This window comes from Hyperoodon ampullatus (assembly GCF_949752795.1).
Source record: "Hyperoodon ampullatus genome assembly, chromosome: X".
Lineage (NCBI taxonomy): Eukaryota > Metazoa > Chordata > Mammalia > Artiodactyla > Ziphiidae > Hyperoodon > Hyperoodon ampullatus.
Window position 1 is genome coordinate 94,826,128 of NC_136913.1, and position 23,411 is coordinate 94,849,538.

At 42.0% G+C, this 23,411-nt stretch overlaps 1 protein-coding gene across 1 annotated transcript in view; it reads right to left on the bottom strand.

Annotated features, from left to right (window-relative positions):
• Positions 1–16,719: 16,719 nt before the first annotated feature.
• Positions 16,720–23,411, bottom strand: part of GUCY2F (guanylate cyclase 2F, retinal) — a gene marked incomplete at both ends in the record, with an annotated part of 80,229 nt that continues 73,537 nt past the window's right edge. The window contains 3 exons of the mRNA XM_079728097.1: positions 16,720–16,807; positions 16,901–16,989; positions 22,193–22,287. Of these exons, the coding sequence (XP_079584223.1) occupies positions 16,720–16,807; positions 16,901–16,989; positions 22,193–22,287 (272 nt within the window). The remainder of the gene's footprint in view (positions 16,808–16,900; positions 16,990–22,192; positions 22,288–23,411) is intronic.

Sequence of the window (23,411 nt, forward strand, 5' to 3'; positions counted from 1 at the left end):
TTAGGGACCAGAAAACTCTTTATATGTGCCTTTTTCTCTTTTATTCACAAGGCAACCTCAGCTTTTACCCACTCTGTCCACTCCACCGCCTTCAAAATCTCTTGCAGCATGAAGTAGTAAGTCTCATTTGGGGTATTAGTTAATGGCTGTGCAGTCGATTCATTTGAAACTTTGGGGGAAAGCAGATTTGTTTTCGTTCTTCATCAAAGTAACCATGCCAGCCTGCGATCCCTAAAGGCATGCCCAGGTGATGGATGGAAACTGAATAAGAATCTTTGTACGTACAGACCATAGCACCTTTCACATAAATTTAATTCAGAGACTTCATCAACAGCTTGTTGTTTAGCTGTATTGGATTTGGGCTTGGAGCCGGTGAATACCTGCCAGGACACCAAGGTATCTGGTGACTTCTGATGACTTGTTCAGTGTATGTCCATGGCAAGCCAGAGGAGGGCAGAACAGGACGCCAGGAAAGAAGTCAACTTCTTACTTCCTTGCGCCTGGTTGTCCTAGGCCATTTGAAAGACTGATGATTGACCAAATCCTGAAGGATTAAGGGGCCTCCAGCCTGGCACATGAGGTGGCTGAACCAAATAGGTCATTGCTCTGAGTCCCTGTTTCAAATGTGCAGCTCATTCCCAGGACCAGTGCAAGTTTTGGCAAAGAGAATCAGTTTGGATTCTGGCTTCAGTTAGACTGGCCTTTTGGCCTTTAGGCACACTCTGCCAAGGAGTAAGGCTGGCCAGGCCCACTGACTAGTAGCTTATTTGCTTTTTGTCCCCTGGAACTTACCTTAGTTTAGGAATATAAGAAGACAACATGACAATTGCCAGAGGTTAAAAAAGTGAAAATGGCTTCTTGCAGAAGACCTGACCTCAACAGTCTGAAGGGAAACATACACAAGTCTAGTACCCTCTGCTTTTCCAAGGACTACCATCTATATCATTTCTTTTGAATCTCACAACATCCCCATGAACTAGGTAAAGAAGAATCAAATAGTCCCACTCCACCAGAGAGGAAACATGATTTGTCCCAGACCACAAGTTAATGACAGAGCTTGGACTATATCTGAGGGCTTCTGACTCCCAGAGTTTTGTTCATTGGACTATGCCATATTATCTTTTGTCATATTTTTCTTTTTTCCCCCAATGTTTATTGAACCCCTACCACCTTCTAGGCACTATTGAAAGAACTTGGGATAGGGCAGTGAACAAAACAGTCTTTGTTCTCATGGAGCTTACATTCTAGTGGTGGGAGAGAATAAACAACTAAAAATAAAAGTATAATTTTTCAAGTGGTGTCGGATGCTATAAAAAAAAGATGAAGAAGAAAAGTATGATGGGTGCTATTTTTGATGAGGTAATCATAGAAAGTGTTCTCCATTAAGGTCACATTTGAGTAGAGACCTGAAAAAAAGGAGAGAGCAAAGTATGTGGAGGTAAAGTCTTCCAGGTATGTGCAAAGACCGAGGCAAGAGTATACACGGTGTGTTTAAGAAACAGCCCTGTGTGTTTCATATCTTATAGTGACATTCACATGCATCCTATTGTATTTGAAAGCAGACAATTCCACCTTATTCTATTGCTCATGCTCTCTCAGAACGTGGGTGAGTTTAGGGGTAATGTGACACAGGGGTCTTGACCGAGTTGCTCAGTCAAAGCAGAGCTGAGCTCTCTAAACACAGAGTAGGGCTCTAACTCTAAGATCTCAGTGGCATCATCAGTCAAGGACTGAAACTGACTGGACTAACAGGTATATCAATTAAATTCAGGTTTAATATTAAGATTATGTACTTTGAAGTTCAGTGTTAGTTTGGGTTCAATCACTTCAGAAAATATACAGCATTGGTTCCAGTTTGAATCAATTCACTGTTTGTTAAGAAAAGAAAAACAATAACAACAAACTTTGGTTCAGGTCACAGTTCAGTGAGAATATTTGGCTTCAGTTGGTGAAGTACAGCTTAGCAAATGAGTGTGGCTAGTCCTGGCATTTGGTTCCTGGTTTGGTTTCATCCAAATTCCAGTATTCAGTATCCATCAGAGGCCCCTTCTGTAAGCAAAGGTAGACCGTCTTGAAGCATTGATGGTTTTAGTGATATAAAACTTTTTAAAATTTTTGATTCAGTAGATTGTTTTTCTTCTGACTAATGCTTTAAAACAAAACCTCTCTAACAGGCTGAAATTTCAGTTAAGAGCAACGTGATTTAATGGTTTGTGTTTGCTTATTTTGTTTCGCATTCTGAAGGAACTCATTTCTACCTACCCAGCCAGGCAAAACACAGGGAGCACACACTCTACCTCTGGTTACTGAATATGCTTGCCCCCCACCCCTATGTGTTCTCCAGTAGCTGCCTCATCCATCAAGTATCTGTCGAACCACGCCTCAAAGCTAGGAAACTGTTCCCTCAAGTGGGAAATAAATTCCTAGAATTCAGAATTCCAAAAGTCCACTGCCTTGCAAAGTCTGCCATGAAACGGTTATTTTGGTCTCCTTGGATAATTTTGCCTCATTTGAGTACAGTAGAGTGTGAATCTGGTTTTGATTCCACTTGCCACTTACCACCTTTGTGGCCTTGGGCATTTGCTTACCCCCTCTGAGCCTGTTTCTTCATTTGAAAATTGGAGTTAATTGCACCTGCCTCCCAGGACTGTTGTGAGGATCACGTATGTACAGTTTCTGCCACATAGTAGGTACACAGTGATAGTGCTTTTGATTATGATGAGACTTTCTGCTAAAAGGAATAGATTAGCAATTTTCTGATCTGAAAACGACAGCTTATCTGGCTCTTCAGAAAGCTAATGATGCCTGGAGTTAATAGCCACAGTTGATGTTTTACTCCAAAGATGATGAGCTAAAGCAGAAATATGCATTGGAAATTCCACAGTTACTTGATTGCTCATAAACTGACAATCCAGATCACTTCAGCACCCCTACCACAAACAAAAATCCACTTTGGAGATCATTTATCTGGTTTGGCTGCTTCTGCAGACCTGATGAACAGAGTATTTTCCCAGATCTCTTTGCCATATGTGACATCCTTGCATTGATTCCTTGGCTCAGAGATGGGATTGGAAAAGAAGCAGAAAAGAAACTCCAACTATTGCCCATTTGCCGGTACCTCTTTGACACTATGATAAAAGAAAAAAATGACTGGAGAAACTTCCAAGCACATTCTCAGGGTCACCAGGCTGTATGAATATCCAGCTGATCTCACAGGATGCAGATTAACCAATGAGTCACTTTAACGAGTAACACCTTGGACAGAATCTAGACAAATGCCTATTCCAAATTGTTCTATTGCAGTCAGGTAAGCAAATGGTATATTAGACCTCTGGGTAATAGTCTGTTTACTGGTTAATATTCAATATATTGAATCATGCTTCTGGAAGTTAAGTTTATATTTATAAGGGACAAGAAGGACAGGTCAGGGCTTCCCTGGTGGCGCAGTGGTTGAGAGTCCGCCTGCCGATGCAGGGGACACGGGTTCGTGCCCCAGTCGGGGAAGATCCCACATGCCGCGGAGTGGCTGGGCCCGTGAGCCATGGCCGCTGAGCCTGCACGTCCGGAGCCTGTGCTCCACAACGGGAGAGGCCACAACAGTGAGAGGCCTGCGTACCGCAAAAAAAAAAAAAAAAAAAAAAAAAAAGGACAGGTCCAGAACTGCAGTTCCATTGAAGTTACTGTCGCCATTGCCTACAACTGACTTTGAATACATTCAATTCTGTCTTTCCCAGGATAGGTAATACCACTCTGGTGAGTGTCATAATTAAGTGAATTAGAACTCACTGGCACAAATACAAGGTAGAATTTTAAAATCAGGTAACCTAATATCATGAAGGCATTATTTTAACAAGTTAGTCTGAAAAACTGTTATGTGGGAGATCTGGCAGCTCTTAGCAGATTCTTGTTCTAGTTGTAACCTTTCACAGTCAGAAGATTTGGGTTAGTGGATTTGGAAACTAATTGGTTGACATGTGATCCTAAACTGATCCATAGATTGGCAAATTCAAGCCTCTCTCCCATGGGGGAGGAGAACACTGAATAAATACATTATTCACATAAGTATGATTTACTTCCTTGTAAGGTCTAAAGACTAAGTCCATTTAGAAAGTATAAGTCAGGAAATTCTTAAGAGTGTAGACTAAATAATCAAAAGTTGAGGCCTTTCCTTTCTACTGATGTGATATAACTAACCAACTGAGCTCGTCCAAAAAATAGTTTGTGTAGCTTTTTCAATCGGTGCCAAAGACGAAGGGAGAAAATGCAAGATCATGGAGCAGGCTAGAAATGATAGTGCCATATGAAGACCTAATTAATCACTAATGATTCGTCTGCTTCATAATGGAAAGGGGTCAGAATATATTGAAGTGAAGTGCAGAAGTTATTGAGGACACTTGGTGCCTTTTCAATAGTGGATATTTTGCCGACAGCTAGTGTTTGAATTTAACGGTAACTATGCACCTGAAACAAGGAGAAAGGAAGTACTAGTCCCAGCTCTGCCACTAACCAGCTGTGCAAACTAAGAGGGTACTTTCTTCTCTGGGAATAGTTTACCAGTCTGTGAAATAAGAAGTTGAACTAAATGATCTTTGAGGTCCCTTCCACCTTTGAAGTTATATGAATCTATTTATTGGCACCATAAAGAAAAACAACGCATAAAAACTGAATATTGGCGGGTCTGTAGGCGAGATATTTGGGTAGATGATTAAGGATAGATATCATTTTCATCACCGTTAAGCTTGACCTGCTTTTTCATTCATACATGCCAGAGCCTTTGCTAGGTGCTTTAGACATCGTGCCAATACTGGTATGAAATCAGAATGCATATCCCATCTGGTATCACCATCCCATGACTTACATGAAATAGCAAGGTTAGAGTGACTACTAAAGTGATTTACATTGTTAATCTGGGAAGAATCTTGAAGAAATCTATACATAGTCTATACTTCTTTACCTTTCTAAAATGTACAGAACCTGGCATTTCTTTAACTCTGTAGCCAGTGTTTTAGAGCCATAAATGAGAGGATGAAGAGGTTTTCTCCACACCTTTAAGGTGCTTTCAACTCAATTTTCTTTCTCTTAGCCAGAATCTTTGCCAATAGGGAAGAATGACTGGTGCAATCAGTTACCAAAATATTTACATTTGGCTTTAGAATTTGGGGTTGGAGTTTTGTTTGAAGAGGTGTTCCTAATGCTTGGGGATTTCATACCACAAGTCAAATATTGAAGCTGCACTACCAAGGGAAGACATAGGAAACATGGGGAAGTTTAGCCAACTCCTCCTTGCTCCTTCTACATGCTGAAGATGACATCTCTTAGAATGATGTATACAACCAGTCCAAGAGGAACCCCAGCCTTTCCACGAGGCTTGCTACATTTTCTCACCTCATCCACAAGAAGGTCTTGTGATAATCAACTATTGTTTCCAAAGGTCTTTGTTTCCAACTCTTGTGGGAAAATCTATTCTATAAGTTGGAGTGAAAAACAAGAGAAATTGGGTTAATAACAAAAGAGAGTTAAAGTGAGTTATTCTGATGATCCATCTGTCCATAATGAAGAGCTGACTAAATTTCCATGTCATGGTGTGATGGAGTGAAAAATTATTCATGTGTAGATGTTAACAATCTTCTGCCTCTCCCAGTGCATCAAGGAGAAGTTGAGTTTTATTTTCTCGGATTCTCACCATTCCAACCTCTCCCTCTTATGTTTAGCAAAATTGACCTTTGGCCTTTTGCTATACACAATCAAGAAGAGAGAGCAAGGATATATAAGAGGCAGGGGGAAAGGATTTAGGCTTCATTCTAAACCAATATACATAATAAAGTGCTTGGACAGAGGAAAATACTGAGGAAAGAGAATTGCTCTGCCTAGAGGTCCAGGGAAAGTTGGGAGTGGGGTGGATAAATTGAAGATAGAGACACTGGAGACCTGTGGAATATGATGCAAAAAAAAAAAAGAAAGGGGTATTTAACGAGTTGCTCTGAATCTCCTTCATGGTTTTTGATTAGCACAAGAATTTGAATTGTTTTGAAATTACTTTTGGTTGCTAGACTATGTCTTTGAATAAGACCTACTCTGATACTGGACAACGAGGGTCCTTACTCTATCAAAGCTTCATTAATTTCACAAAATCATCTTTCTGTGAGGTTGAATGCCTTGCCCCTGTCGATATGCAATGACACTTCATAGCAGATCTCACAAATTGGCTTTTCCCAGTAGTTAACTACCAAAGCCCTGCCAGAGGCCTTGGCCCTAGTGAGATGCAGTCTGGTGGCAATAGCACTATCCCTCATCCCTGACATTTGGTTAGATATTGTAACTTTCTCCAGTGCTTTGACATCAATTTTCTCTTCTTCCATCCTCACGGCATCCCTACTGGGTAGGTAGGACCAGGATGCATATCTCTATTGTCCTTTGCCAGCAAGTAATTGGCAAAGACCACAAATCCTTAGGCCCCTAATCTCAATCCTCCTTGAGAGATCCCTCAGAGAATTCAACAATGAATTGTCTGTGATCCAAAGGATCACTTGATACAGGAGACACTTGAGAACAGATAAGGATCGTGTCAACTGTCCATTCTTCTAGGTTCTCTGTTCTGGGTCTCCATATTGAAGCAGATCAACAGAAAGCAACTTACCTTAACCATAATACCTTAGTGTTCCAACAGAAAATGGCTCTTACTGGCTTAAGATTTGACAGTTTACACACATCCCCTTTTTTCGAAGGGGAAGAAAAGACATTTCCATTTGAAGATTATACCTGTATCTTTTGTAAAACCACATTGTCCATTATAATAAACACTACCTATTGTACAAGGAATTACATGATAAATTCCTCTTAGAATTCAGTGGCAGGAAAGAAAACCTGGGCAGATGAACTCACAGGCTTTTTTTTTTTTTTTTCTCGACAGAGAACCATGTGACTCAATTTTGTTGTTTTCTTCCATTTTTACCTTAACTGCCAAGAAACTCAGAGTAAAACTTAGTGGTCAAAGACAGTGATTTATCATAGGGCTGTCTGAACTTTCTAGTTCTATTTCCTGTAACTTTTTCTTCTGTTTTTAATTTGAATTGATCTGTTTTTATATGCTCTTAAAATTTGAAAACCACCTTAGTCTATTTTAAGTAGGCATGTTAGGGAATCATAGACCAAGAGACTCTCAAAGTAGGAAGAGATCTTCAAAGATCATTTATTGCAACCCCCCTACAATCCTAGAAATATCATCTACTCTCTCCCCACCACATGGTCATTCAGCCTCTATCTGAATACCCCTAATAACAGAGAACTCACTATCTTTGAGACTCAAACATTCATTTTTGGACTGCTCTGATTTCTAGGAAATTCTTCCTTATATTGACCTTATGTTTCAAGCTTCCATCATTTGATTCAGATTCTGTCTCCTGAGACCACCTAAAACAAAGTTAAATCCTGCTCTTCATTGTAGCCTTTCACATATATCAAAACAGCTATCATGCCCCCCCCCTTAGTTTTTAGTCTCCACTTTTCTTGGCTAAGTATTATAATTTCTAAAATTGGCTCCTCTCAATGCCTTAAGAGAAAACCATAGTAAACAATAATTGGATTATTTTCAATGCATGAATGGAGACCATTTTTGCTATCAAAAGACAGTGGCTATCAAGATAAAAAACGGTTAAGCAACAATGGCATAATAGAAATGTGACTTAATTTACCTCTTGGAAATTTTATGAAGGGAATATAAAAACAGTACTGCTTTTCAAATGAAAATCAAGATATTTAACCTCAACTTAATAAACACAACAAATACAAAATACATTTTTGTATAATGGCTAACTAAATATATATATATATATATATATATATATATATATATATATATAATTTATACAGAGATACAGATAGAGAAGGGTGGTGAGAGATAGAGAGATGGATGGAAACACCGGAAAAACATTAAATAAAAAAGGAAAAGAGATGAAAATGCACAAAGGAAAGATATACAGAGAGGCATAGAAACATTCATTTATTCATTCACCAAATATTTATTGAGTGCCTTTTATATATGTCAGGCACTGTGCAGAGTACAAAGATGAATTGAACATGGTTCCTGCCATCAAGAAGCTTGTAACATTTATTTTTTTTCTCTCTAGAATGAAGTATAGTAGAGACAACAAGACAAATATACAAATAGCTAGAAAACAAGTTAATATTATATAACCATTAAAGAAGTATAGGTACAATTATTACAGGACTTCAGAAATAGGGACATATCACTAGTGGGAAAAAGGAAGGCTTTTTGGAGAAAGTGATATTTGACTAGACTTTGAAGGATTGGCCTCCTATGGTGGTATTCAGAGGGAATTTCAGGTAGAGGGAAAAGCATGAATAAAGGCATGGAATCAGAAAAGGTCAGGGGAAAGAGCAAGCACTAGGTTTGGGCTAGAGCATAAACTGTAGAAAGAGGATAGAGAAGATTATAAGATCTGAGCTTTAATCCCAGAAAGATACACTGAAATATAGATAGAGATATACCCAGAGAGAGAAAAAATTTACTTCTCTCTGGAGTAACGTAACCATCTTTTGACACCCTTTTGGAACACTGTCACTACAAACCATTAAAATAGTGTTGCACTTTATAGGCATAAATAAGGATATTTCATGTTAATATTTGTCCTTTGAGGACAAGAGACCAAGTCAACCCAAGTCTGACCTATGAGACAGGTTCTGCAGACTCACAACCATCCAACTGAATTTAATCTGACCCTAGATTGCTCCTGGACCAAGGGATACCCAAAAGAACAAGCAAGTCTTGCTTCTTAGTCCCATCAAATATGTCCCAATTAAGGTAATATACTGCCACTTATAAAGAACCTACCTCCATCAGCTAGTCCCCTAGAGGATTCTAAGCATTTGCTTGGAGCAATTGCTTTTCCTTTGATCTCTCATTCCAGAAAAGCATGGTCATGAGAAATTCACCTGGGACTACTTCCCATGCTGGGCTCAATCACCCTGAGGTAGCTGCAGCCAGTGAGTGCAGGGGCAAAGTTCCTCCCTGGCCAGACTATTCCCACTGGGTACAGAACTGTACCCACAACTCAGATTTCATGGCTCTGGAGGAGAAAGGTGTTGTCAACAATATTAATCAGAATTGGTTCTTATCTCGCTTTGAAGTTTGCAGGCTTGGTTCTCCTCTGACTTCCCTCCCCATATACTGGAGCTCTTATTTGGATGATGGGCACAGTGAAAATATTCCTAAGATGTCCTCTGAAGTCAGGCCTCTTCTCAGGTATTTCTGAGACTTTAATTCTATAAATAGGACTAAGACCATGTGCTTTCAAGTAACAAATGAATCCATACGGCTGGGCAGAATTGGAGGATTGTTTTTCATCTGCTCGGGCCAAATCAACTTAGGAACATGTATGGCTCTGGATGAGATCCTGTCTGCATGATAAAGGTGATTTAGTGACCAAGGAATCTGCAATTTTTTTTTCTCTCTCTCTCTGGACTGTGATGTCAATAGTCACCTAGCTCAAAACACCCCAAACCAAAGTATTCCTGCTAAGGTTATGCCCATACGTACACTTAGGGGTCTTTCCCCAGGATCTCTAAGGAGTGTTCCTAAGGGTCAAGGGTTGTCCTTGATAACTCAGATCTCTTTTTGACTTGGTAAGAGCAGTTCCTCTTTTACTAACTAGATAGTGACTTTAAGAAGACAGCTTCTCCTCTCTGGACCTTAATGTACTTTTCCACATTTCAACACGGTTGATGGTCTCCAGGGCCCTGCCAGGTCTATAACTCTATGTGCTCACGTTCATTTGCTTGGAATTAGGTCACCTTTGAAAAATCTTTAGTGGCATCTGGAGCCACTCTAATTTGCAGTGAGCCAAAGTTAGAAAATAGATTAATAGTCACCTCTGTTCTCAGTGCCTCTTTGAAAGAGATCCACTATTGCTTATCCTGCAGCAAATCCAAACTGGAAAGGAGGTAAGATAGCACAGTTTTTACAAACCACTCCAGAGAAACCCAAACAACATACAAATAACAGATGTATTGTAGGTTTTTAAAAGGTACCTTGTGTCTATGTTTGTGGTCTACCTATCAGTCATCTTGAGCTGAGAAGACAGCATGGACTAGAGAAGGGGTAAGAGAGAATCGTATTGCACAGATTCCATTATTTTAATGGGCTAGGAGTAACCAGCCAGGTGGGAAATGTGCTTGATTAAGTCGACTAGCTTTGGCTGAAGAGGAGGCTAAAATAAAAGGGCCAATCCATTGTGGCCTTTTGTCTAATTAATGCTTACTTGATTCAACTGAGTTTTCAAGTTACATCCAATTGTTTGATGTCACATAGATGTGACCACCCAGTGTACGAAGTATTACCATTTGGCCGTTTGCCACCTCCCACTCCTTGCAAGTTGATTCCACTTGGCTTAAGGACAAGAATGTGATGAGATGAGTAGCTTGGTAATAAAGTTGTTTATACTAAGTCTAAGACAAGGTAGGCAGAATGGGAGTCCTTGGAACAACACTTTTTGGTAGAGTAGTTCTGTGTAGTAAACCAAGTTACAGATGAGGTAGATAGCCATCTGCTATCTCCTCCTGCTTAGCTACATCCAGTGAAATAAGGAATAAGTGGATCACTGAAAGCTGCCCACAATCTAAACAGATTCAGCCTCCGCCACCAGACATATGAGTAACACTGCCAGCAATAAAATCAAATAAAAGCAAAGTGGACTAATTTGAGAATCAGGCTGACTTCAGGTATTCTTTGGCTGGCTGGATGTTATAATAACATGCAATAATCTATGAAGTGAGCCCAAACAGGAAGGATAAAATAGAATAAATGATTTAAAGGAATTTTGAGCAATTTCAATTTCCTTTGTGCCTTTCTGTGTTTTCTAAATTTTCTACAATGAACATGTATTGCTGTTGAGATCAGTAAGAAAAAAAATCTAAAGAGATTTAAATAATCCCCCATGGGATGACCATTCTGTTACATTACGTTTGTAGAGTACAGTCCAACCTCAAGTAAGCAGAACCCAACTTGAAGTTCATCAGCATTTGGCTTTCTTTTTCCAATAATCCATTTTGAGTAGAGCCAAATCACAAGAAAACAAACAGATATAAGGGATGTGGTGAAACTGATTTAAATAGCTATTTGAAAACCTTGTTTAAGTTGTTTTCTAAATATTTTGTTTTGCACAAAGAATATAGTTTATTTAGGAGAACATCATTTTGAAAAAATCATTTTGGTCCCTCTTAACCACCAACTCAAGCTCCTGTGTTATTAGTGACAGATGAATAGAGAAATATAAGAATCAGGCTATACTCCACTAAATAAATCAAATGGTACATGAAAGTAGAGAGTGTTTTTCTTCTCCATAAATAATTAAAACACTAAGGCAAATTGAAGAAAGCTTAGTTTTGGTCAATGCAGAAGGCCTTAATGAAAAAGAATCCAAGAAAGGGTGGATGATTTTAGATAGAGGTTCATGATAGAATCAAGCAAAGGGAGATGTGATCATGACCAAGACAGGACTAGCAGGCTAGACAAGGTAGGCTTGGTTGGCATGCTGGACTAGAGAAATACCAAAGGGGGAACTAGGGGGTAGGATTCGATACAGAGCTAGCGATCACACTCAGTGGATCTTATGGCTCACTAAAAGACTTTGGCTGGTCAGTGCTCACTTTACAGGGCCAGCCCAGGGGCTAGACAGTCCCTGGGGTTAAAGCACTACACGATGTCTGGGAGAATCCTGATCCATGGCACCTACAGCTGCATCCTCATTCCCCCTACCTTGCCCCCCAAAATCCTTCCATATTCATATAAGAGGGCGGTACCACATCCCGTAGAAGTAAAGTCATGTTTTAAGTTGGTACCTTTCTTTGAAACTTCCCTCAGGCTTTGCCTCTTTCTAGAAGTCTTAAAAGTTCAGCTTTTGACTGAACCTTGCCACCAGTAGAAGATGATATTTCATGTCTCCTCCTCCACTGCCATGTCTAGAAAAAGGGATTAGAAACTCAGTTCGAGGAGATTGAAAGGCAACTTGAGCCTTTTCTGCGTCCTCTTGAACAGCTTTAGTATAGTAAATAGACCACCCTGAGGCTGAGAGAAGTGAGCTTCTGTGAAGAGAGTAGTCCAAGGGCGCTTTGACTGAAGATTGAGGGAAAAATGCTGGGAAGAGCTTGTGACTCTAAGCTCAGATTCAGGGTGAGTTGATAATGGAAAAATTAAATATTAGTGAGAAAGGTATCAAATTATACCTTAGGCATTTCTTTCTTTAAAAAGGCTTGTTCTAAAAGAATTAACTGCTTTACTGGCTGATATGTTTGGGTTCAGCTGTTTTAATAAAGAGATTATTTTTTATAATAAAAGAGAGGAAAAGCTTGCTTAACTATTTTAAACATGCCTGTGACTTAAGCCTTATTGCTTCGGTCCATGTGACTGTAGCAATCCACTGCCAATAACCCCTTGAAAGTAGGAAAACTAAAAGAATAAAGTAAAAGCAAATGTTCAAAGGGATTTAGTTTAAGGGCAGGGGTAGGGGCTTGAAAGGCAGGGTGGACAGGGGAAGGGAGGGAAAGTACCAAACTGTAAGGGAATTGCTCAAGTCAATCTACGACCGCTATATCTTTTACCCTAACAATATCTCTTACATCCCTTCCGTCATGTTCAGAATGTGACCCTGAGGCCCAGTGAGATACTCACCTAGCAAGGACAATTCAATTGTATTGCCTAGATTCTCCTTACTTAGACAAGAAAAGAGACCATGACAGTCCTGGAAAGATTTTGAGTAATAAGCAATCAGAAAACAAAGGAACTTCTTCTTAGCCCTCAGTTATCCAAACAACACAGTTAACCAGACTCTTCTCCCCCCTCCTCTTCCCTATGCATTCCAGCCAACTGAGGTCACAGCGCACTGGGATTCAGATGTATGTTTGCTGGAAGATGTTTTATCCTGGCACTAGTCTCACAGTACCTGAGTTATAAATTGTGCTCATTAAATACTTTCTAGAGATTCAAACGAAACGAAAAAGAAAACAAAGTGCCTCCTACTTTTTTTCTGTGAAAATAGAGAGCTTCTTATCTTAGTCCAAGTAGGGTCTGCTCTTTTAGAATGACTAAACTTGGAGGTGGTTCTCTGCCCTTCCTTAGGGTTCACATCCATTGTAGTATACATTCAAATGGCCTTTTGGTGATAGCTGTGTAGTGAGTGAAGCTTATTAAAGTTACTTCCCAGGGGCCCCCTTACAGTGGAATTAGGCTTGAATAACCCTAGACATTGGTCATCATCCTCAGAGGTATAGTCGTTCACTAATTTCTTGCCCAGGCAGAACAATTTGTTGAACTGGAGTGAGCTTTTCCATTGCCTCACCAAGAGAAGATGCCAATCTTGGAGCCCTTTGCTCCTGGGTGGGAGAAAGAGAAAACAGTAAGTATACCTTCTCCATCCTAGGCCTTTCACAGGATTTCAATATGAATGATTCCAAGCCCTGCAACATCATGCTACTCCACCAGCAGTTTGCAAATTGCTAAACTTTCCTGGGTCGTTGAACAAATAAACATTATTACATTTGTCAGGATTCCATAATTACAATTGCATAATGTTGCTATTTACAAGGTTTTTACAGATTTAACAAAGAAAGAGAAGGCACATTAATACATAGGTAATTCTCAACTTCCTAATAAGATGTGTCCTAAATATTTATAAGTCAATGACTTGGAGTTTGGAATGCCTTGCTGCATAGAAACTGTGTTACATATGTGGTGGTCAGGTTTCTAGGCCAGTACACAAAGGCTGATTTAACCCACATGAAGCAGAGTTATATTAGCCCTCTGGCTGAGGTCCTAGGTCCTGAGAGCAGAAGGAAAAGCATTCATTCTTCCCATTCTTTGGGTCCAAGGAAAACCCAAAGCAAAAGTTTTAAAGTAGAGGAATCTAAACTGACTTTTCCACCCTCATACTTGTTTCACACATCTCCTAGGGATCCATTGCTCATGTCTTGTCCCAAGTCTTCCACTATAATCCTTCATTCTTCAAAACTGCCAACTTCGGGCTTCCCTGGTGGTGCAGTGGTTGAGAGTCCGCCTGCCGATGCAGGGGACGCGGGTTCGTGCCCCAGTCCCGGAAGATCCTACATGCCGCCGAGCGGCTGGGCCCGTGAGCCATGGCCGCTGAGCCTGCACGTCCGGAGCCTGTGCTCCGCAACGGGAGAGGCCACAACAGTGAGAGGCCCGTGTACTACCAAAAAAAAAAAAAAAAAAAAACTGCCAACTTCTTCATTTCTCCTAGTCCTGGTGAAAATGAAACTTCCCAGTCCTCCTGAGCATCTAGCTCAGTTCACCTTCATTATGATATTAGTGATGAATCGCCTCTTACCCTCCAAAATGTATATCTATGGTTGGAAGAGGAGGCTTGTCAACCCCAAATGAACCCCAGTTGGCGAAATTTAAGGGAAAGTAACAACCTCTAGGAAGTTTTAGGAAGTGGTAGATATTGGAGGACAGGAGGAAGGAGCTACTAGGTAGATAGCAGGGTGCAGCGTGAAAGGCAAGCCCTGCAGTCACTTCGCCAAAGCTATGCCCCCTTTCACAGCATCTTTCCTTCCTCCCTGTCTGACACCACAATGCTCTCTCAAGGTTTCAAGTGTCTCCTCAATGGCTCCCATGGTAGTGGCAGCACGTGTGAGGCATTCCTAGATCTTGTGGGTATTTTATAAGTTGAGTCTATCTCACTAAGAGTCAGCCTGAAAATTCATAGAAAGTTGGAAACATTCTGGAATAGGTGGTGTTAGTCGGTGGCATCAACATAGGACATTTAATGAAAGGTAAGTGAGATGTCTGGGAGCTCTTGGATTTAGGTCAAGCCTTCTGAAATTTGTTAAGGGGGCTCTTTTTTTTTTTTTTTCACGGTACACGGGCCTCTCACTGTTGTGGCCTCTCCCGTTGCAGAGCACAGGCGCCGGATGCGCAGGCTCAGCGGCCATGGCTCACGGGCCTAGCCGCTCTGCAGCATGTGGGATCTTCCCGGACCGGGGCACGAACCCATGTCCCCTGTATCGGCCGGCGGACTCTCAACCACTGCGCCACCAGGGAAGCCCAAGGGGGCTCTTTTTTGAGGACTTTTGTGATTTGTACAGCCTGCCAAGGCCATTGTGGTCAATTAACATGCTACTTAAAGCACAAGTGCTGATGAGGCCAGGATCAGAGGTCAAATCCACTTTGGGGCCAATTGACTTCAATCCGTTCCACAGATGCACAGCCCACCGAATCTTGCCCTCTATCAAGGGGATCCAGATGAGTGAGTGTAAATGGCCTCAGCTACATCCATCTCCAGTGCTGGGAAAGCGCTACCAAGCACACAGCAAACGACGGCGAGTCAGCTGCAGTGTTTTCTGCTGCAAACTCCAACACATTCTTAGGAATGGATAGATTCTTGTGCGGTACCTCCAATGCCTGTGCCACCCTGCCAGAGGGAAAACCCTTCAAGAGCTTCCAAACCCTTTCCTGCTGTGAGAGAGAGACAGAGACAGAGGCAGAGACCGAGACTGACTGTGTGCTGTGTGTCTCGGGTGTTTCCTTCCCCACAGGAAAGAATGTCTTGGAGATTGGATGAATGTGTGTCCCAGTTGATTATCTGCTTGTATTGGTTAGGAGGAAAGAACAGAGCCAGGTCCCAGGTGGCAGGGTGGCAGAGGGTGGTGCAGGGGGCCGCAGGGCAGCCACATGCTCAGTACAGAAGCTTTCTGAAGCATAAATGTTATGACACATAGAGGGTACCTGTGATAGTCACAGAAATGAGGATGCATTGGGTTTTCTTAGAAGAAAAGAGTCATCGAGAGCTGACAGTCAACAAAGGCTAGTGGAAATATAGAAAGAATGTGGATGCCTTTGGTAGCTGCTGTTGGAATTGTGATTATTCTGGAACATGTTAAAAAGACAAGGGAGCAGGAGTGTGTGGAGATGCCCTAATGTTTACTTTAGAACCGTGTGATTTCCAAGGATATGTGGAGAGAGCAATGGGTCTGAGGGTCAGTGTCTCCATGAAAGAGAGAATAAGAAAGCAAGATAAAGAAAAGATACTGACAGGAGCCCAATAAAGCAATGGATTCCTCAGAGATAAATACATGGGGAGAATTCTTGATAATTAGGCTGTTGTTGCTGCTTAGGAATGATACCCTTCTAGTAGGGGAGGAGGGATGAGGGAAATTGTCCTGAATTCGAGCCAGGCAGTCAAGGAGTTGCCAGTCTTATTTTGGTTGGCAATACCAACCTCAGAAGCAATTGGGCAGGGCCTGCAGAGGAAATGACATAAGCATCCCCTCGAAGATGATGTTGCCAATAGATCCTGGGAAAAGGGGGTCGTTGCAATATTGCTGTGTGGCTTAAGTAGAGGCGAGTCTCTAAAGACCGTGAGGCCCAAGTGCTCACAATGAGACAGATGGGTGCACCTGCCTGATAACTGGATAACAAGGCCAGCCTCATTAACATTCAAATACGTTATCAGTGAGGAGGTGAAGATCTCTCTAAGGCCGGGGCAGCTGACCTCCCTCAGATGCAGCTTGCTCTGCAATAGGCCTCCCCACAAGGTTTTTGCGCAACTCAGTGGAGCTTGGAAATTCACCAACTCCATCACACTCTGCCAACGGAATGTAGGCTGAGACTGGCACCCATGCCAAAGGGAGCCCCAGCTTTGAATATCTGGCCAGTTCCTGGGCTCTGTTTTCCTGCTGGCCATTACCTTACGGCTTGTTTCTCACCAGCTGCTTTTCTGCTTTTCTTCTTTGGAAGGCTGCGATCTCCACTGGTTGCAGGCCATGGCCCACTTGTCTTCGGGGCAGGAGAGACACAAAAATAGTTAACGAAGAGAGTGTGGCAGAGAGGGGCATGGGAAGATGTTAACTAAGTGTGATCTCCACTTACCCATCTTTGCCCACTGGTGGAGGCACGGGAAGGGGCTTCGTGAAGCCTTTTTTTCCAACCAGCCAGAAGGTCTCTTCTGTGCCTTTGCCCTTATTATAGAAAATACGGAAAATCTTAAACGTGCTATAACCGATTTTCCTAAAGAAGTCCTTCTGGTCAATAGGGTGCAAACATTCCGTTTGGCTCAGAAACTGCCTCTGCTTTCCCCTTATCACCACTCCCTGGAGTCTTCCTTCCTACACGGCTTCTTTGCCATATATACCTAAGGCTCAGACAAGCTCCATAAGCTGCCACAGCGGCCAGATGAAAAGCAAACAGCATTTCAAGCTGTCATCCAGATGTTTTGTCTACCCGCTGCCACGCAGCTCCATCTTTGGGAATACGTGGATGTTTCGCTTCATAGCAACCAAACATCTGTACGTTCAATCAAAGATTCCATTTGTCATTTTTGCCATGATCTTTTGGAATTAGGCAACCCATTGTCTTTTGTATCTAGAGTACATACGTTCAGAGTCCACCTCCATCCCCAACACTCCACCATCCAATGGCTCTCACAAAACCCAAAAAGGGAATAGAAATGGAAAGCATGCCATGCAACTTTGATCTTAAGCCCAGGGCATCCTGGCTGCTTTGAGAAGTCTGCATTTCTGCAATGTTCTTTTATTCCTGCCAAGGGAGTCTTACAGAGAGAGACCCCAGGGAGGCCTCCACCTACAGCCCCATTAGTTGACTGTCAAGAACCACAGGTCTGAGAAGAGGAAGGGAATGTAAACTCAAGTTCATTGCCCCAGAGCCTGCGTGATGACCTCAGAAGAGCCAAATTTTCTGCCTCTGCCCTGTCCTCCCCTCTTTCCAATCAAACCTCCTCAGCAATGTGGTTCTCTCTCCTGCTTTCAATTCTCTTTTCTCTGTCCTCTCATTTTCCCCAATCCGTAAGGGAAAAATGTGTTTACTAAGACTGAGAAAAGTAATGGGATGTGTTTCCAACTCATTAATCTGAAATATGGTCTCACTCTCGGCAGATCTCATTTGGAACAGTTCTAAATAGTTTAACTTAGAAATTCCAATGAGGTGTGCCCCCTTTAAATATCAAATCCATTATTCCCTATTTTACATCACATATATCCAGCCCTTAACAATCGCAACAACAACCATAATAATAATTAGCACATTTAATTGGAGAATCTCAAAGCATTTTGCAAATATTTGGTTCAAGGCTCTGAACGAGCCCTCCGTGAGGTGAGTAGGAAGAGAATACCATGACAGCCCGACCTCCATGAACAGGCAACCAACCCACCCTAAACCTAAACCTCAAATAATTGGACTGTTTGGGGCCACTCTGTTTTCAGAAGAAGTGAGCAACTTAAAAATATGCTCCCATCACTCATTCTTACATTTATTCCACCCTCGTGGTGTCAGGGCCGGGAATACAGAGATGGCTCTGTCCTTAAGGAGCTCACAGTGTAATTAAATAAAAACAATTATCAGGCCATGTCTTGGGCCCTAAACAGAAGCCCAGCTCTTCTGCTTCCTCAGCTCCTTATTTTCCTCACAGAACCTAGTACAGTGTGTCGTATAGAACAGGTGCTCAGTAAATAGACTGTTCCATTAACTGGCACTCTCATTCCTTGAGTACTTGGAATACTCAAGGTGTCATTGTACCTCATTTTGGTAAAACATACTCTCAGAACTTGACCTCAACCCCCAACCATAGTTGACTATTTTTCTTGAGCTCTAGGGACTATCAGGACAGCATGCCAATCTCCAAGGGAGATTTGCAGATGCCAGGATTGTCTAGATATTTGGGTGAGTCCTGGGACATACTGGCATGCCAAAACCAATGGTTGCAAAATAGGATGGAAGTGTTATGGACTCAGGCAAGCTTCCAAGTCAAAGAGTATGCTGGGGAGCTCCAGGGGCTCTCTGAGGTTTTGGAGCCCATCCAGGAGAATTCTTAGAATCCTAGCCCTCTGTTTACCCACCCTACTTTCAAAAGTCTGCTGAAGGGAGGTGGGGGGGGAAACAAGTATGCAACAACTGAAGCCTAAAGTGAACTCTCTGACTCAGTATCAATCCCTAGGCAGTCCCAGAGACCTCCCAAATAATAGCACCTTACTTTGGCCTGACACTTTTAAGATACTTTGGCACCTCCTGTCTTATTTAATCCTCACAAAAACTGTGGAAAGTAGGTTTATTATTAACCTCATTCTGCAAATGGGGTCCCTGAGGTTTATGGTGATAAAATGACTCGTCAATAAGTAGGCATAGCTGGGACTTGAACCCAACCCTACTAGACTACAAATTTTATTTATTTATTTTTTACTATGACTTTGCTATATTTTATTGAGGTATAATTGACATAAAACATTATATTAGTTTCATGTGTACAACATAATGAATCGATATTTGTATATATTGTGAAATGATCACAACAAGAAGTCTAGTTAACACCTTAGACTCCAAATTTTAAGTGTTCTTCCCTCTACACCATATAACTTTTCCAACACACTGGAGTCAAGGGGCAGGTCTAGAGGCCAAAAAGCAACTGCGGGGAATTTTAAAGCTTGTGATTAATGATCTGCCTGATAATCACAGGTCAGAAGAGGCCTCCATGTTGAGAAATGGAAGCACAGAGAAGATGAAGTTACTTGTCCAATGTCACACATTGAGTCACTGATGGGACAAGAATTATGGACCAGACCTTCTGACCTTCATGACTCTGTCAATACAACCTCATTACTTCTTAGCTCAGTTGCTGGTGTGTAAATGTCCACCTCTGGCAAGGACAACAGAAACCAACTAAGAACAACCATTTGGGGAAAGTTTTTCAGAATGTAAACCTACCTAAGAGGCCCTGGCAAATATATGTGATAAGCCTAGATATATACAAAGTCTCAGCAAGGAGCTTCAAACTTGTTAGGAAAACAGTAACTGAAACAGGACTCATTCATGTAAGAGAAGAGGTAATAAGATGACTTATCGCCAGGCCATTAGGAGAAAAATATTGAAAAAAGCAGAAATGGCCAGTTAAGCACTGATGATTCTGTGCCAGTATAGTACAAGAAGAGGTTGGAGTGGGCAGGGGAACAGCTTCCCAGAGAGTATGAGCTTCTTGTCTCTAAATGTGTCTGCCTCTAAGCTTCCTCATTTTGGTCTCTTTCTTTGTATCCCCCTCCCACTCAATGACTCAACTTCTCTGTGTTCTCCTCTCTCAGCCAATCCAATCCACATCTTTGATCCCACTAAAAGAAACAACTTAAAGCGTCATCACTCCAGTGAAGGAAATGGGATGGGGGGTAGAGGGGAGAAGAGTGTTGTTGTTACTGGATCCAAGCCTTGAGCTGAAGAGAAGAGGCTCTGATGGAGGAATTTTAAGCGTCAGCCAGCTGGAAGGAGAGGATGTTTTTGGCCATCGGCTTTGAAATCACACCTGGCTGGCCATCAAATGTGGTCCTTCTGACCCAGGCACTACAGCGGTTCTTGCTTTCCAGCAGCACAGTGTGGATGGGGTGGGGGGCGGGTGGTGGTGGAAATGTTAAATCAGAATTTCTAAAGTGTGCTGGTGATGTGGTCTTATTGGGGATATATTGCATGCCCTCAAGGGACAAGGAATCTTCTGTCCCCAAGTCCCTACTAGGTAATAGCCAATACCTGCCTCTGGTGGGGAGGTAGAGGTACAGAGACAGAAAAGATCTCCCCTCCTCTCCCTTCCTTTCCCCTGGGGTACCCTCTCTTCTTCCCTCTCAGTATCTCCCCGTCAATCTCTCTTCCTCAGGAGGCCCCTGCCACCCCAATAACCAAGGCCTGACATGGCCTTTGGGGAAGCCTCTCCCAGCCTCTTCCCCCAAATTCCCTGGGGTAAGGGAAACTGTGAAGTTGCAAAGGGGGCTTTTAAAGTAGTCCTGCTTTTGTATGTGAACTACCCAAAGATGTGATTGCTCCTGACTGGTATTTGGGGGGTAATAAAAACCATGGGGATGGGGGTATATTTTTCCTTTTCAGTTTCAAAAGTGGCAACTCTTCAGCTCTTAAATCCTCTCTTAAATGAGGGAATCTGTGTCTAGTAATACAGGCAGGCAAGTGCTTCAGGAAACCAAGCCACCTTTGTCCTCTTCTGCTGAGAAATGACCAAATATATAGAGGGATCACAAACGCCTTGGGTGATTTGATTCATTGCCTAAGTAATATCGTCACCCACATCCTATCTTTGCGTTCTCTGCAGAGGTGGGAAAGAAACCTCTGTCCCCTAATAAGTGACCCATACCCACTGCTAGACGATATTAAGGATCTATTGGAAGGGACAACCTAAGACTAGCCATAAAGGGAATTAATTGATCAACTAGAAACAGGCCTTCCAATCTTTGACTTCTGAAATCCTTTTATATGTAAATTGCCACTATTTGGGGTAGGCATGCAAATGACAGAGACAAATTGTGCATCACTCACTGCCCGGATTTTGCTTTGCCCAAGAATAATCACTGGGGAAATAATTTTCATGGACAATGGTATCATAGAAAGACTACTGAATGGGAAGTCAGGCTTCCTGGGTTATGGCTTGACTCTGCTATCAACTGACTATATGACCCTGATCAAATTACTTCACCTTTTTGGGCCTTGGCTCTTCATCTGAAAATGGAGTTAAATTATCAAATCTCTAGAGTCTCTTACAGTTGGGATGACCAGGGGCCCTGGGGTACCCAGAGGAAGATGAAAAGAATCCAGTGGAAATGGTGAAAAAAGAAAAAGGAATATTACTATAATCCTGAATCCCAGATCAAGTGATAGTCCTAACAGAGAAAAGGCACTATAAAATGTTTGTCTTTCATCAGAACTGACTGGTCCTTGGGGAAAGACATAAAGCCTCTCCGTAAATAGGGGGTCAATGTTGTGGATGAAAAATCAGAAAGGAGAGCCACCAAGCAGATGGACAGAAAACCCAAACTCCCCAACACTGTAGCACTGCCACATACTAAATTAAATGGAAGTTAGAAAATGTAAATAATAGTGCCGCTCACTGAAATGCAAATTCTGGGCAATTTTTTAAGAGAGAAAAATGCAACTCCTAGTCAGAAAAATGCAGAGGGATTTTAACGACCCTTCTCACTGTAGCCATATTTTAAAGGAATGAAAAGTGAGGCAAAAAGGAACAATCTTTTGGGAACCAGAAATGGAGCTGGAACTTCTGCCCAAATTATAATCAGACACCCAGGTAAACTCTTTCAGCAGACCATGACCTCTCCAGGAGCAGGTGTGTCCAAGTGGTTTGACTCAAAAAACACAAGGACATTATACCTTGAGCTCTGTCCTTCCTCGAAGCTCCACTTCATAGCCTTCACTCAGGGTTCGAAGAATTGTCACCGTGTTGTGACTGACGTGAATGCGATAAGCTGTAAAAGCAAGAGAGGCATGACTTTGGATCTTTTCAGGTAAAATCAGTGAGAAAAATATCAATGTAATAAATGCCCCCACTTCTAAATGAACTAGACCCTAAGCAAAGTCCCTGAGAGAGAGAGAGAGAGAGAGAGAGAGAGAGAGCTTTAGTTAGAGTTTCACAGGAGGAGGAGAGGGAGATGGATGGCCTTCCTCACCAGGCCAAACACCAAATAAAACATTAGCTGTAGCACCTATCAGCCTCCTAGACACTGTCTCAGATGAAAGACCATGCGATAGAAAGGTGTTCATTCAACTTGAGGTTTGAGATGAAGAAAAAAGCAACCACTACTTGGCTCTTAGCTGAAGCGTGACCTCATCTGAGGGAAGTTAAGCTTCAGCAGCCACTCTCACAGGCTGCTGCTGGATCTGAACCCCCAAGGTTTGCACATCCTACTTAAGAGGCAAAAGGGTGTCTCTTCCATATACATCCATCCAACTGTCTTTCAGTATTGCTGAACTTAAAACATCAGAGAGAAATGTACCAAGACCTCTGCCAACATTCTGTGGTGACTACTTCTATAGCTGTCCTTTGGGTGGGTGCCTCTAGCTGTGTACACACATGAATGGATCATTTTCCAACTAATAATCCCAACTGAGGATGAGAGCTTTATATGAGGAACTATGACTAAAACTTCTTTTTAGAAATTAAGTCTAATTCTTTGGTGAAGAACAATCATTTAACTGAGGTAGGATCCTTAACTGTCCTGAAAACTGTCATCCTATGAAGTAAGACCTTGTTCAAGTTGTGTTCAATAAAAGTACAAGACAGTCTCACACACACTTGAGAAAGTAATTCTTTTAGAGTCTGAGTACAATCTGAGTAGCAAGTCATGGCCGAAAAGGACTGCAAGAAATTTCTGATGTGTTCTACAATGACTTTCCTTCTCTTGACAGCTCAGTATTGTTTGTATCTTCCGCACTACCTCATGGTCACCCAAAACCTCTGCTCCAAAACGGTTGTCCCATCCTTAAAATTCACCTAGTGTGTCCCTAGCCAGCCCTACGTGTGACATTCCACTAGCATCTTGTTGTGAGGGCACATTTCAGTAGAATAATCCTACTGACGGGGAACACACAG